At 39.9% G+C, this 17,067-nt stretch overlaps 1 protein-coding gene across 1 annotated transcript in view; it reads left to right on the top strand.

The window, feature by feature from the left end:
- The window catches only part of arl6ip6 (ADP-ribosylation factor-like 6 interacting protein 6), a 33,864-nt gene extending 16,797 nt beyond the window's left edge, over positions 1-17,067 (top strand). The window contains exons 2-4 of the mRNA XM_060918971.1: positions 5,373-5,426; positions 6,401-6,533; positions 11,970-17,067. Coding sequence (XP_060774954.1) covers positions 5,373-5,426; positions 6,401-6,533; positions 11,970-12,063 — 281 coding nt within the window. The 3' untranslated portion in view covers positions 12,064-17,067. The remainder of the gene's footprint in view (positions 1-5,372; positions 5,427-6,400; positions 6,534-11,969) is intronic.

The raw sequence follows: 17,067 nt of genomic DNA, 5'->3' as shown, positions 1-17,067 counted from the left end.
AAAACGTTGATTGGAGAGGTAAAACGTATACTGTAAAGAAGTGCAGAAAATGATGGGCTGCTCAGCTAAAATGATTTCCAGTGCTTTAAAATGGACAGCAAAGCCAGAGAGACGTGGAAGAAAACAGAAGACTACCATTCGAATGGATCGAAGAATAGCCAGAATGGCAAAGACTCAGCCAATGATCAGCTCCAGGGTGATCAAAGACGGTCTGAAGTTACCTGTGAGTACTGTGACAATTAGAAGATGCCTGTGTGAAGCTAATCTATCGGCAAGAAGCCCCCGCAAAGTTCCACTGTTAAAAAAAAGACGTGCTGAAGAGGATACAATTTGCCAAAGAACACATCGACTGGCCTAAAGAGAAATGGAAAAACATTTTGTGGACTGATGAAAGTAAAATTGTTCTTTTTGGGTCCTAGGGCCGCAGACAGTTTTTCAGACGACCCCCAAACACTGAATTCAAGCCACAGTACACTCTGAAGACAGTGAAGCATGGTGGTGCAAGCATCATGATATGGGGATGCTTCTCTTACTATGGTGTTGGGCCCATTTATCGCATACCAGGGATCATGGATCAGTTTGCATATATCAAAATACTTGAAGAGGTCATGTTGCCTTATGCTGAAGAGGAAATGCCCTTGAAATGGGTGTTTCAACAAGACAACGACCCCAAACACACCAGTAAGCGAGCAGCATCAGGGTTCAAGACCAACAAAATGAAAGTTATGGAGTGGCCAGCCCAATCCCCGGACCTTAATCCGATAGAAAACTTGTGGGGTGACATCAAAAATGCTGTTTCTTAGGCAAAACCAAGAAATGCAGAGGAATTGTGGAATGTTGTCAAATCATCCTGGGCTGGAATACCTGTTCCCAGGTGCCAGAAGTTCTCATAAACCGTGGTTATACAACTAAATATTAGTTTAGTGATTCACAGGAATACTAAATCCTTAAGATTTTGTCAGTTTATACAGTAAATATTTGGAGTTTGTAATGAAAAATGCAGACACTGCTATTTTTTTGAACAGCCCAATGTTCATTTTTCTTCATTTTCTCTAAAGTAATTAAAATATTGATACATTTTTCTTCATGTTTTGATGTAGAATATAATGTGCAGTGTTCCCAGTGCATGGAAATAAAAACTATTATAAGGATTTTGAGCTTTACTCACGTTTTTAAACGCACTGCTATTATTTTGAACACAACTGTATGTCAAAATAACGACGTAGCACATCAGCTTTTTTTATCCCCCCGGCATATACTGCTGGGGGATATAGCTATCGCTCTGTCCATCTGTCTGTAAACATTTTAGTTTCCGGAGCATAACTCAAATTATTAGGACTTTTTTTTTTTTTTTTTTCACGAAACCTCACAGTTATGTTAAGTGACTAGAGGAGTTTTGACATTTTGGGATTTCTGTGATATATACATTTTGTAATTTTTTTTTTTCTTCCGTATTTCCATGGCAACCAATTCAACTTAGGAAAATTTGGAGTGGGGTTTCATGTGGGGGCCGGGGGGGATGTGTCATCTCCTGAACTTGCGGTTCAGGGCTGGTGTGCACATTCTGCAGGCGTCATTCCTTATTTAAGGCAAGACAATACACATGACTAGATATCACTATTCATTTTCGCCCGTTCATTGCTGATGTTCTTCCGAATACTTTTGTACTTGAGGCTTGGTCTAATTTCATAAACAGTACATACATTTGCATACTTTGTAAATAAATACATATGTTTTAATTATAAAAATAAAACTTTGAAGACTCTAAGACCATGGCGCTTGGAGAAAGGTTTTTTTGGAAAATTATTTCTTTATTGTTTAATTGAGAGGGAATATCATACACTCATTTAAAAGCAGTTTTATATATCATTTTCGGTAAAATATCTTGATTAATAATCAACACTTTTTGGAAATTTGTCAGTGGTCTCTTTCTAACTAGAAGTGGGAGTAGTCAATGTTTATGAATACAGGAGATTTATGGCCCTTTTCCACTACCCTTTTTCAGCTCACTTCAGCCCGGCACGGCTCGCGTTTCGACTACCTCAGAGCAGGGCTCGAAATTAACTTTTTTTCTTTGTGTCCCCCAGTGGTCCCGAATTCTGTGTTGTATTGTCCCGAATGGAAGCAATAGTGTCCCCATTTTTTCCTCTCTGAAATAACCAGTGGTTAATATTATCATATGAAGTTACTATTATATTTGTAACTATGCGATTTTGAACCCTTTATATCATTTTTACAATAAGTCACAAGACACAAGCGACACATGTCCAATACATCATCTACTTCAAAATTAGTTATTGCATTTTCAGTTTATTAAACTTTGGCGATCTCACTGTATGAATAGATACCCGTTTATTTAAAGGGGCCAACTAGCTCATTCAGAAAATGTTTCAACTCACTACATCTGCAGTACACTTTAGTTGAAAATAAGATCCCTTTTATGTTCATTTCATCTACTTATACCTTGAATATCTGTTGGCACTTATAAGGCCAACTTATAATTTTCACCATTACCGTTATCCATTTTTATGAACTTTCCGTTATCCATTACCGTTATCCATTTTTATGAACTTTCCGTTATCCATTACCGTTATCCATTTTTATGAACTTTCCGTTATCCATTTTATGAACTTTCGCTGCCGGGTGCAAACGTTAGCAACATCAGCATAGTGCCAGGTCCGAGCCTAGTTGTGCTGCTGACTGACTAAACTTTCTGAACTAGAAAGACACCAAGAAAACTCACTTATTCTGTTGAACGGTATCTTCCATCAATATCATCCACATCATTCCTGTTGTATTTTATAACGTGTCTAACAGTGTTCATTCAGTTCATTCAGTTGCTAGCGTTGCCTGCAGACCAGGCGATGACACTTTGGATCCTGAAGGTCCCGGAGACGTTATGTCTGGGCTTTCAGTTTCTTCCCCGCGGTCGGTCCGCTTCAACCACTTAAGCATTTTTGTTCTGGCAAGAGTCGGCGCAGCGTGTGCGGTAGCAATTCCATTCCAAGTCCATATAATGCGGACACCGGCCGAAGATTCTAGAACAGAATGCGCTGCTCTGTAGCCTACGGATGCAGGTGCATCGAAAGTGTAGCTACTATGTATTTTTCGCTGTTAACGTTTTAAAATTAAAATTGACAAATTAGGTGAATGTCTACGTATGTGTTACGGCTTTGTAAATAATATTAATGTAGAACTTTTTTTCTAGATCTATTTTTTTCCATTGTCCCGGGATTGTCCCAGATATGATAATTTTGTGTCCCGATGACATTTTTTATGGTCCCCGGGACGTCGGGACACCGTTAGTTTCGAGCGCTGCCTCAGAGCAGCACGACTCAGCTCGCTTCAGCCCTACTCAGCACCCAAAACTCGCATGGTTTTGGAGTAGGGCTGAAGCGAGCCAAACCGAGCTGAGTGGGGCTAGGGGCGTGAGGAGACACTCCCCTGTGCACTGATTGGTGAGGAGGAGTGTCCTCACATGCCCACACATGCCCCGCGAGCACGCTGGGATCTGTAAACACCGTAAACCCGGAAGGAGAAGAATTACGAATTACGAGAATTTCTGAAGCCTTATGCACCTCGCCTCATCTATACGCTCTTGCCAGTATCTGTTGGCGTTGTCGGTGACAACAAGCCACAGCACCAAGACCAGCAACACTAACGGCTCCATGTCCTCCATGTTTATTGTTTATTATCCGGGTCATGAGACTACCACTTAAAAGGTCACTGATGTCACTGTTTGTGCCGCCTAACGACATCACGTGACGTCCACCCACTTTCGCTAACTCCACCCAATGTGTCCACCCACTTCCAGCCAGCATGGTTCAGCGCGGTTGTAGTCGAAATGCAACTCCAACAGCCCCACTCAGCTCGACTCAGCCCAACTCGGCACGGCACGGCTCAGCCCAACTCAGCCGCGTTGGTAGTGGAAAAGCGGCATTAGAAACAGATTTGTTTTGAATATAGGGGAAAAAAACTGACTGAGGAAAAACAGTGAAATAGACATTTTCCTTTTTTTTTTTTTTTTTTTGCAGTTGAGTTTGTGAACGCATGTTAACATGTTATAGATGCTATTTATCCAAATAACCTGATCTACACAAAACCCATTTATAAGATTACAATAAGAGTTCATGTATCCAGTAACAGGGTTTGCCTTAATGTTGTAATAGGGACTATAATGACTAGGCACAGTGGTGTGGTGGTTAGCACGGTCACCTCACAGCAAGAAGGTTCTGGGTTCGAACCCAGCGGCCGGCGAGGGCCTTTCTGTGTGGAGTTTGCGTGTTCTCCCCGTGCCCGCGTGGGTTTCCTCCGGGTGCTCCAGTTTCCCCCACAGTCCAAAGACATGCAGTTAGGTTAACGTGGGGCGGCCTTGGGCTGAGGTGCTCTTGAGCAAGGTACCTGACCCCTGACTGCTCCCCGGGCGCTCTGGTGTGGCTGCCCACTGCTCTGGGTGTGTGTGCGTGTGTTCACTGCTTCTGATGGGTTAAATGCAGAGGATGAATTTCACTGTTTCTGAAGTGTGCATGTGACAAAGGTTTCTTCTTTCTTCTTCATTTCTAATTAAAAAGTAGATGTAAATTCAGAGTTTTAGTTCAGGAAAGTTGATTCTTATTTAATTTTAATTATGTTTTTATACTTGTGTGGAAAGAAATCTGTTGTATTTAACAATTATTTGCCAAAGGTGAAGTGAATAATAACTTGAGATGAATTCACTGAGCCTGAGGTGCATAATTATTTTAGTATAAATACATTATTATTTTATTTAAAATCGTATTAAAAATAATTTCAAACTTCAAAAGTGGCATGCAAATCTAATAAAGGCACGCAAACTTGTCACTTATCTATGCCGACTCATATAAAATACTTGGTTTTGAAATAGATAAAATAAATCACAATCCCACCTTACCTCCTGAATAGTTTTAGACCAAATTTTGTCGTGCTTTTAGAAACAGCATTTTCTTTCATAACTTGGGGTGACAAAATGATTGGCCGCCATTTTGCAGAGTCGTCCGAGATGATTATCGAGAAATCGTCAGAATTTCTCAATCAATCAGTGCGTGCAATTTTTCTATAGTCACCTCTGGTATTTATATGAATACCTATTAAAATAAAAGCTATACTTGAAGAATTTTATGCTTGGAAATATTTATCTAGCTAAAAATGTTAAGTTGTTGCAAAAAAAAAAAACAACAACCCATACTGTACTTCTCATCTGTGATGTGACCTCTGATGCACTTTAGAAAAAGAAGAAGTAATGAAAGAAAAGAGAAATTGTATATTTGCAGCCAAGGAGTTATTACTGTCAACATTTATATTGTATGCAATTGTGGCTTTATTTAATTTTTTATGTATATATTTTTGTTCTCAAGATCTTCGGACAGAGAGAGTTACCATTGAAGATGGAACAGAAGTAAGACTTCTGGGTAGGTTCAAATCACAGTTTATTATGGGTTTTATTTATATATATATATATATATATATATATATATAAAATGTGTGTATAAAAAAAAAAAATTTTTATACCCCCGCTCTGAGGGGGGTTATACTGGTTTACCTCTGTCCGTCCATCCGTAACACTTTTTTTTTTTTTTTCCTTTTTTTCTTTCTTCTCAGCAACCACAAATCATAGCCACTTGGTACCAAAATTAAGCTTGGGGTTCTATACCGTGTATACCATTTTCAGGTCTGTCGCACATTGACTTCCTGTTTACCGACTGAATGTATTTACGAAGCATATTGGGTGGATTTACAAAATTTTCGTAACACTTTTCTCAGCAACTACAAATCATACCTGCTTGATATTTGGTACCGAGCTTCAGCTTGGGGTTTTATACCGTGTATACCGTTTTCAGGTCTGTCGCACATCGACTTCCTGTTTACCAACTGAACGCATTTACGAAACATATAGGGTGGATTTTGACGCTATTTCAAGAAGCAAAATGCTGTTTCAAAATGACAGTTTACCAGGATGCTATTTGAAATCCCTGGGGAGAACACTGATCTTTACTTACTTGTTTCAGGGTTAATTATTTAAGATATAAGCAAGAGCGGGGGGATACGTAAGTGAGCAGTAGCTCACAGTTGATCTTGTTTTAACTACATTCACAATGTCGAGCAACAGTTGAAGTGAACGCATTTCCAGTGAGGGTATAAATGTGGCAGTGTGAGTCTGCCAGAGTGCCAAATCTCAAATTAAAAAGAGTTTTTCAGGACACTCTCGGTTTGTGACAAAAAGGAAAGCAGATTCCTTGAACCCATTAAAGGATCCATGTCCTGATGGTCCCTGTTTCTACTCTCTTATTTCTTTCCTAATTGCTTATGGTTCTTATGGTGCACACTTTCAACAGGTCACATTAAAAGGAGCATTATTTAGACAAACTTTTGTATTGATTTCCAGGCTTTTGGAGTATGTTGGTTCTCTCATCCTTGGCTGGAGTGTTGTGTTGCAGTTTTTCCTGGACTCTAACCTACTTTGACTCATTTGAGCCTGGGATGTTCCCCCCCACACCACTTTCTCCATCCAAATTCAGGTAAACTCATTTGGCCAAACACCACCATTAACCCCACAACCAGCATTTCAGTATTAAAACCAAATCTATTTGAATACATCTTCACTTCTAAATACTGGATTAGATTTTTTTCTGGGGAATGCACACAGCCATGGCTTTACCTGGAACCCATGTTTCAGTTTTCTGAAAGGATTAGAGATTCGTTTCATTTTAATTGTTCGCTTTGTTTGCCTAAAACGAACCACATCACGGCCTACAAAAACTCAACGTCCAACCTGCGGAAGCATGTTGAGGTATATAAACATCTTATTCCAAGAGAAAGCTTGCAATAATTTGTCTGTGCTTTTAGAGCTAGTGATAACATTGCAGTAGCTATGAAGTCTGGTTAGTCAAATGACTTTCTATGGATTTGACCGCCAAGTTGCCATCGCCTTGTCCATGGCTAATGTTTACACATAGCTAGTTAACTTGGAGACTGTTAGTTAGCATGTAAAAACAGAGTTAGGCTAACATGAATAATGCTAACTTATCTGAAGTCCTTTCAGAAATATGCTTTAGCATAATCTTGCCAAATAAACAATGTAGAAATCTTTCTTTTCTAGTAGCGTTAGCTACCCAATATGATTTAGAGTTTGAAAAGAGTTTGCTAGCATGTCAGGCGGAGCTTCACTGACTAAACCACCTTGACAGCACAGCATGCGTTCATTTTGTGAATTCACATTTCTGTCTTTGGTAAAGCCATTAGGTTTTGTAAGCGCTGTGGCAATAATACAACAATGCATTGACAGAAAATGTACTTTTAATACTTAAGTAATTTTAAAAAGCAAGTACTTCAGTACTTTAACTTGAGTAAAAATTTGACTGTACAACTTTCACTTGTATCGGAGTAACTTTTGACCAGCGGAATCTGTACTTTGACTTAAGTAATGAAGTTGGGTACTTTGTCCACCTCTGGCGATTACATGCCAACTATTCTATGGCATATATTTATTGCTGTGCATTTAAATGGCCAGTCAGCTAGGTTTATAGTTAAAATAACTAGAGATTGACTATATAACAACTATTACAGCAGTTGTAGTTGGTCACAGTGATCGTCACTGAAATGACATCATTAACAAAAATAATAAAATGGTAAATAATGATAGAAATGAGGCACGGTGGGTCATTTCTGGAGTCCCTCTACGTATACCACCAGCTCAGATACGACAGCCATGTTCCATGGGAGAACAAATGTGTTTTTCTATATTGCTTCACACTAAACCCATGAGACAGCACCTGATTGGCCATTAAAGCAGTAGAACATAATCGATAATGTCTGTGGGGATGGTAATAAACTGCCGGGGTAAACTGTCACCATGTGAGGGAGTTATATAAACACACACCTCTGGCCCTAACCAACCTACACACATCGATCCGACAGCTTATTGCTCAGCCTGTTGGAACGCTATTGACTGACCCTGACCATGGTTTCATACAATAGCAAAAACATCCTCATGTCCTCTCACACTCCTACATGTCTATCCACATTCAGTAGACCTGAAACCAAGCATGGGAAATGTAAAGTCAGTGGGCAATGGCCATTTGTTAGGTTTCAAGCCATGACAACTGAATAATAAATATAGTAATGTTGATAGTAGTTGATGGTAATTCCCAATGTTATGTGATTTAGCTCATCTGTCCATAAGGCTGATAAGATATTGCTATGGCGTGGCGTCCGTCATCCACAATTCAGTTAAATCGTATCTCCTCCGTCAGTTCTCTACAGATTTCCATTCCAATTGTTTTGTTTGAAAGGACTCATCACTCCACACAATTTGGTCGTTGGTTTGTCAAATTTTTTGCTAACGAGTTAATTAGGTTAATTAATTAATTTTCCAGGCCTCTCACTAGAATTGCATCTCCTCTCTCATTTCTCATTCAGTTTCAGTTCTGATCGATGTTTTGGGTCGAGCTTCCCTCGGGGAACAAAACTTGGTCGTTTTGTTTGTTGATTTATTTTTTCTTTTTTTATTTGTTTACAACTTTTGTTTATTTTCAGTTAAATCGTATCTCCTCCCTCAGTCCTCAGTGGATTTCAGTTCTGCTTGTTTTATTTAAAAGAACTAGTCATTCTGTACAAAACTTGCTCATTGTATTGTCATTTTTTTGCTAACAAATTAGTAATTAGGTCAACTTAACAAATTTCCTTCGGACTAGAATTAATTTATGATGCGAATTCAGTTCTGATCGATGTTGAACAAAATTTAGTCCTTTGTTGATTTTCCTGTTGTAAACAATTTGTCGTGGAGGTTGGTCCTCTTTCACATCAACTCTGTTTGGTGTTTTGGCAGTCATGGTTGTTTTGATGGCAGGCCAGATGAGCTACTACGTCCTTGACGTGCGGGTTTTAATAGTGATGCAGTTAATGATCCTCTAGATATACATCACAGACCACAATTTTCGGAACCATGAACCTAAATTGGCTTAAAGAGTTCAGAACTGACTGGCCTGAAAACCAAGAGCCATTTTAAAACACTGAGAGGTGAAGTGAAAAACATTTGATTATCTCATTACAGTGGCACCTGTCAAGGGGTGGGATATATTAGGCAGCAAGACAATAGTCAGTTCTTGAAGTTGATGTGCTGGAAGCAGGAAAAATGGGCAAGCGTAAGGATCTGAGTGACTTTGACAAGGGCCAAATCGTAATGGCTAGATGACTGGGTCTGAGTATCTCCAAAATGGCACATCTTGTGGGGTGTTCCTGGTATGCAGTGGTTAGTACCTACCAAAAGTGGTCCAAGGAAGGACAACCGGTGAATCAGCAACAGGGTCATGGGTGTCGAAGGCTAGCCCACACACGTAGACTCCATGCTTCCTGCCGAGTTTACCAACCAATACTGGCTGTTCTGCATGTCAGTCAAGCACTGAACCTTCAGGTCATTAAACCAGAACATTGACGTCTGAGATCCCACTGCATTTACATACTTTCTGACTTGAATAAACCAGCTGCATTTTGGTTTAAACCAAAAGGCTGTAAGGCACATGTGGCCAGAAACAAATTGCCATCCATTTCCTGATCATGTGGAGAAGTTAATTTGCTGATAAATGCAGTCGGTTTACTCAAGTCTTAAAGTATGTAAATGCAGTGGGATCTCAGACGTCAAGGTTCTGGTTGAATGACCAGAAGGTTCAGTGCTGCGAGAACCATTGCTTGGCCCTTATTTAAATCATTTGAAGAGTTAAGTTCATGAAAAAAGCCTGTGCTGATGCGGTCCATGAAATGTATTTTGAAGTTAAAGCTGTGGTTTGATTTTGTATGTTGACATATTTTATTCTGAAACAGGAAGTCCAAGTGATGTGTTGAAGTGCTTGACTGACTTGCACAACAGCCAGTATTGCTTGCTGCACTCTACGCTCCCTGCCAAATCTAGAGAAACCTGACGACAGCTTAGCGAGCTCACTAATTATGGAAAATAGCAAAGAGATTGGTCTGAGGAAGCTAAATACAGTATTCTAGTACTGAAGAGTCCCAAATTGGAAAAATCATCTCTGAGAACCATCACACAACCTTGTATAAATCCCCCCATCTTCAGTATGAAGATGGTTTGATAGTTTTCCATGAAATGAGAAACTATAAAATAAAATGAGTATCTTTAAATCAAGCAGTTTAGCTGGGCAATGCAACCAGACAAGGCAGGAACAGATTTACAAGGATTGGAAATAGTAGTCGGCTAAATTGGACGAAATCAAAGCCTATTAGAAAAGCATTTAGAGATGGCAGTGGTGTATGAACTCAGTATGTTTTAAAGATCTAATAGAGGACCAGACAAAGTGAATCCAACTTCTCTAAAAGCATTAGGTAAATTGGCCATTATTGAAATGGAGAGTGCTATCATGGGATGCCATGATATTTTGTAATGGCGTTTTTAAAGGCTTGTGGGTTTATAAATCACTGACCACACCTTCTACATATCCACTGTAGGACTGGTGCATCCTATTATTTCCTGGGATGAGTTCATGTTGTGTCGTCATCCCCCCCCCATTATGTACACTGGGCTCCACTCCTATACAGATTTATTGAGTAGCGGACGATTTAACAGGGATGAGAGTTTTCCGCTTTTTGGCGGAATTCCGCTTTTTTTCAGTCAAAATGGACCTTTTTTATATTGTTGCAAATCCGTTGAGAAAATTTTAGGGGGGTAGGGTATAGGGATGTTAACCGATGACCGTTTGACCGGTGGTTGATTTTGGAGCGGAGGACTTGGAATTCTGTGTTGTAAATGCTTGGGGCGTGCCATGCGGTGTAAGGACGACAGCTGACGAATCAGAAACACCCATTCAGTCATGTCCCGTCCTCCTGCCCCAGTTACAGACAGCTGAAAAATCAGAAACACCCATTCAGTCATGTCCCGCCCCAGTTGAACACAGCTGCCACTCGGCGAAAGAAAAAAGTGTAGACACAGGCTTTTTAGCTTACAAATTACTATTCTGTTTTTTTTTTTTTTTTTTAATTATTAGAAGGCACATCGAGTTTAGTCCTGCCTTGGCCAGTGCATTCTAAAAGTATGTTTCGGTCTGTACCCAACAATGCATGTTATTGCAGATCATATCTCTCCACACAAACTAAAGGCGCAGATGCTGACTTTTTCATGGCTGAATCGTGCAGATCCGATTGCTTTCCTTTGAGCATACAGAATTTACTCTGATTAAATTATTCAGACACTCCAACGCCTCCCCTAAAAAAAATCGGATCTTTGCACGATTCAGCCATGAAAAAGGCGGCATCCGCTAAAAGGCGCGCCATTTGCATCCCTGTTTAAACTCAAAAGGGAGCAAAAGAAAGCAAGGCTGGAGCATGTGAAAAATCAAGAGGAGTTGGCTAAAAAGAGGGAGAGGACCAACAAGCTTTTAGCTCTAGCTAAAAAGCTCAAAATAAAGAAGAAATACATTTTCTGCACCATGAAACTGTAAATAGTTGTATATATTGTAAATAAACACTTTATAGAACCAAAGGAAAAATGTATTCATAAATCATATAAACCATTATTTAATACATCAGTGAATGTGTTACCTTAGTTTGGATTTAGAGCAGCAAATTTGAAGTATCATGTTGGTGCTCACCTGGAATGTATATGCAAAATTTATCACAAAAGGCCCATGTCAATGTTTCCTTTACATAGGTATAGTTGATCTTTATCAAATGAAAGTTTAAGTAATGTATGTACTTGAAAGAGAGTTCTACTTTTGTATAAGTGTCAATTTTGTAAGCAAACAGGGTATGGTATTTCAACAACATTTGTAAAATTTTGATGATAAATGGTTTTTAGGGTAAAAAATCTCTAAAATCCATGAGCTCCCAGGGGCTTCGCCCCTGGACCCCACTGGGGGCCTATGGCCCCCAGACCCCCGGCTAATTTTTCAGATTTTTTCATCACGAGCCACTCTCATCCCTGTTAAAGCATTGTGTCTGGTTTGCAGGAAGATGACTGGCCACTCCTTTCATATGGGCTACAGCATGGCTATACTCAATGGCATTGTGGCTGGACTCACTTTCTTCTGGTTTCTTATTTGAGATGTACACACTTGTGTACCCTGCCATCTCATCATCATGATCGCCAGGCACATATGGGTAATTTAGAGTACAATGCAAATTACAGTCATTATGTTGTTTCATCTTTCTTTTTTTGTTATTCCTATAAAGTGTTAAAGCACAGTTCTGTTACTTATTCAAAAGCACATCATACCTGCAACAGCTTTCAGCTCTAAACAGCAAATTAGAAATTACACTTGCCAAAATGGTGTTCTTAAAGGAGAACTGAAGTCATTTTTAAACTTTCTTTCTTAATGTGTTACTCAATTACGTTTTCAGTTTTAGTAACCTTATATCATGACTCGGCAACTAATTACAATTAAATATTATACTTATCGGCCTATTCAGTTTTTAGCCATGTTGAATTTAGTTCGTTTGGACCACGGCAGGCGTCACTTTTCTGCGCGATCTTCACGAGACTTGTGCGAGACTTAGAAACATGAAGTATCAGCCAGGGGTCAGTGCCGCCATTTTGAAAACTGTTTTGCGAACGAAATATTGCACAAAAACGAGTTTAAATGACTATTACTGCTTACTTTTTTCAAACTTTACTGATTGCTATCAAAACAAACAAAACTTCCAGCTTGATTACATCAGCATTCGAAAGAGGGTGCGCGCGCGTCTTTTGAGAATGTTGGCAGATGTTGGTCACTTTGATTTCCGCTGTACGTTTTACTTCCGCCCTACAATGTCTCGCACAGGTGTCAACGAATCTCATTTACGGCCATTGCTTTGACATATGGACTGATATCGATTCGGAGACCAGGATGGACAAACAGAGTAGTCGTGTAAAAGAATGCGTCTACTCGCCCCAAGACCAAACGATCCCAATCTTATCTGCTTTCGGCCCCCTCAGACAGCACTGGCCTCGGTCAAGGCCGTTGCTGGAACAATAACTCCCCCTGAAGATCACTGCAGTGAGACGCTTTTGCATTCCTTCCCCCACTTCCCACGGTTGCCGCTTTTTACCCCCAGTGTGACAAGTGGGTGCACGACCAGCACGTCATGGCTGCAGGAACGGACGGCTGCTTGCTTGCGCTGGGTGATCGCTCTCCCCCCTCAAGTCCCGAGTTTTCATGTTGTAAAGTGTACTCATTTTGTGCTTATGTGCTGAGGTGTTTTTTTTTTTAAATGTTCCCCCACTGTACTCCCCACTGGAGCATAGTGTGGGGGTTGCTTTTTCTCCTCCCCTCTCCTCATGTTACTCTGTATTTTTCTTTCTATCCCTGTATTCCCGTCCTGTCTACTCCCCCTCTGTCAATTGTATGTATGTGTATATGTACGGACGGGTTGATGGCCAATTTCGCTGGTACTTGTGACTAGTGACAATAAAGGGTTCATTCATTCATTCATTCATATATTACATAGCATATTTCAAACACTCGTAACTTGCTATAGCAGTGACAAAATAGCTATCAAAAATGCATTCCTATATTTAATAAAATGAGAGAGAGAATTTTGATAAAAATGTGCCTTCAGTTCTCCTTTAAGGATCTGGACCCAGGTCTCTGAAAGCTCCTGTTTGTTTATTCGAATAAACAAATCTAGCTTTGTTTTATATACTAAAAGAACTTGAATTAAAATAGGATGGTTACGTGTACAATAACCCTAACCCTTGACTACGTCATTGCTTGTTTACCGCAATGCATTATGGGTGATACCTGGGGTCAGCTCTACCGTATTGTTTACTTTCGCCTTTGTTAAACACTGCATTGTTCTGTGTAACCGGTTTTAACCATGCCGCCTAAAGTGAATTGCTGTGTGCCTTACTGTGTCTCCACAACAAAGAGAACACCTCATTTGAGCTTTTATCAGCTGCCAGTCAAGAAGAAGAGAAGAAAGAAATGGATAAGTTTAATCCATCACGAAAACCTCCGAATTGAATCGAAATGGACAAGTGTTTTGTAGCTTACATTTCTCTGGTGGGAAAAAGTTGTACTTAAACTGTGACCCAGCAATATTTCCATGGTCTGCGGAACGGCCTTCGATTATAGAAGATTATAACAATCGACACTGTTCATCGTCGGAAACTAGTGATATTCCAAAGCCTGCAAAACAAAGAAGCATTCTTCGGCCTTTGCTTCTCAACGTGCCAAAGCCGAACGAGCCTGTCTGACTGATAAAACTCCCAAACCACGAAAGGTTCTCTTTTAGGTGTGTATATAACGTTCAGTGTACCTCACTAGTGGCATTTACTGAAGAAAATGCATTTATACTGAACATGACACGGCAGATCGGCGGGATTTTTTTTTTTTGTAACTTATCACTTATTTATAAATGTTCTGATAAGACAGTCTGAGATTTGATGATGTTGTTGTACAGTGTGGTAGACTTGGTCTGGAGTCTTACCTTTTCACCAAGCTTGATTTGGATTCCGATTTTCCTGCTGTAAACCCTCGACATGTTATCCACCTCTTTAAATCGCCGATTTCATTGTCTTCCATGACGGAGCATGGCAAAATCGCTCCTCTCACATCGCTGTCATGTAAAATTAATCAACCATCTGCTATATTACACAACTACCGACCCAGCTATCCCCCATAATGCATTGCGGTAACAAGTGATGACGTAGTTATGCTTGGGGGCTATTCTAATGGCGTACAAAACCGTTTATCTCCCATAAATTTTGGAAGAACTGGAAAGTTTCTGTGTTGTAACTCAGTAGCCGTGTTTCCATTAACTTACTTGATGCGCAATTATTTGAAATTGCGAGCTAAAAAACAAGTAATGGAAATGCGTGAATTTTGAAAAAAAAAAACTTTTACGTTCACATGAGGTGATTTTCAGAAAATGTGGAAAGACTTTTTTTTTTTTTTTGCATTTAAGTCACATGCATGACATGAGCAAATAGAAACGCTACCTTTTTGAAAAAAAGAGCACTATGTAAAGAGCTATCACAAGAAGAGAAAGCCCAGCTTTAATCGCATAGCGTCACTCATTGGAAACACAGACCGTTCACAGTTGTTTAGTCTCATCTCATCTCATTATCTCTAGCCTCTTTATCCTGTTCTACAGGGTCGCAGGCAAGCTGGAGCCTATCCCAGCTGACTATGGGCGAAAGGCGGGGTACACCCTGGACAAGTCGCCAGGTCATCACAGGGCTGACACATAGACAACCATCCACATTCACACCTACGGTCAATTTAGAGTCACCAGTTAACCTAACCTGCATGTCTTTGGACTGTGGGGGAAACCAAGCACCCGGAGGAAACCCATGCGGACAACATGGAAAGGCCCTCACTGGCCACGGGGCTCGAACCCGGACCTTCTTGCTGTGAGGCGACAGCGCTAACCACTACGCCACCGTGCCGCCCCAGTTGTTTTGTTGAAATGTTAAAATATTGCTGCTGTTGTGCGCAAAACTGAAATGGAAACGCGGCTAGTGATGCAGAAGTAATGTTTTATCATCACATCTGTAATGCATTAGAGTTTTGATTTTTTTTTTTATTGTTGGTCCATGACATCAGTTGTCAGTGTAATTAACACAGCTATAACTTTACTACTTTAAAATGAATGAAATGTGCATTTTATGTGATTTAATGAAACAAACAGCAAACCTCTTTTGTATTTTAATAATGCAAACAGTCTTGTAATGAAATATGGTTGTTGAGAGAGGTGGAGATTGAACATATTTTGCAATGATTTGCTTTCTGTTTGAAACTAAATTAGCTAACACTGCTTCAGTTGATACTGAGATTTAATAATGTTTAGTTAGAACATTTTTTACCTCCTGTTTGAATGATTGCATCTGCCAGGAAAGGATGTCATGAACCCTGTGTACCTTTCTGTATGAATGTAAATGATCAAAACCACAAGCTTGTAAACTGTTGCCTTGTAATTTAATTAATTTACATGTGGGATTTAATCTGGTGAGATCTTATTCCAAACACCTCGGGCTCCTCTCTCCCATGCTGTAAGGCTGATAAGGTGTTGTAGGAAATGTCCAAGTCATCGTCGTCATCATCAGAGAAAGGATCTCAGGTCTGGGCTCACAGTCACACTTGTATCAAGAAGGTATGCAAATCATTGCACTGGAGCTAAAGATGGATTTTTTTTTTTTTTTAAATGGACCATCTCAGCCATAAACATACTAATTGTTTCATATATGAGTGATCATTCCTGCTTATGTGTGTATATACTGTAAAGGTCTTACTTGGATGCTTCTAGACAAAGAGTAACCTTAAGGGGCTTAGCTCTATCCAGTTGGGGGACACCTTATGGCCTTTCAGTAGAATTTTTTTTTAAGCATATCTTGTGATGTATTCCTATTTGTCATATACACTCACTGGCCACTTTATTAGGTGCACCATCGACCTGCTGTTTTATGCAGTTATCTAATCAGCAGCAGCACAATGCATAAAATCATGCAGATACAAGTCTTCAGTTAATGCTCACTTCAAACATCAGAATGGGAAAAATTGCGATCTCAAAGTATGACTTTCTTTCACTGTGGCATGGGTGTTGGTTTGAGCCAGACGGACTGGTTTGAGTATTTCAGAAACTGCTGCTCTCCTGGGGGAATTTACACAGAATAGTGCGACTAAACATTGCGTGAGCACTGACAGTTCTTGTGGGTGGAAACAAACGTCTTGTTGATGAGAGGTCAGATGAAAATGGCCAGGTTGGTTCGAGCTGCCAGGAAGGATATAGTAGCTCATAGCAACTCTGTACAACCGTGGTGAGCAGAAAAGCATCTCAGCATGCAACAGCAGAAGACCGCATTAGGTTCCACTCCTGCAGCCAAGAACAGGAATCTTAGAATCAAGAACAAGTTCGTATTAAAGTGGCCGGTGAGTGTATGTGTCTTAATTTGTTCAGTTCAGTTGTCTCAATTTGTTCAGTTTAGTTGGAGAATAGCTCCAAATTCTCATTCAGCAGTTCAGGGGTATTTAAAAATTTTTTTACTTATTTAGTCCTCAGGTTGTGTGTCATTTATCATTTAATCATGTATAAAAGAACAAAGGTCAATAAACACACATCCAAGTA

Source organism: Neoarius graeffei, chromosome 4, assembly GCF_027579695.1.
Source record: "Neoarius graeffei isolate fNeoGra1 chromosome 4, fNeoGra1.pri, whole genome shotgun sequence".
NCBI classification, from domain to species: Eukaryota; Metazoa; Chordata; class Actinopteri; order Siluriformes; family Ariidae; genus Neoarius; species Neoarius graeffei.
This window is presented reverse-complemented; position numbering and strand designations above follow the sequence as displayed.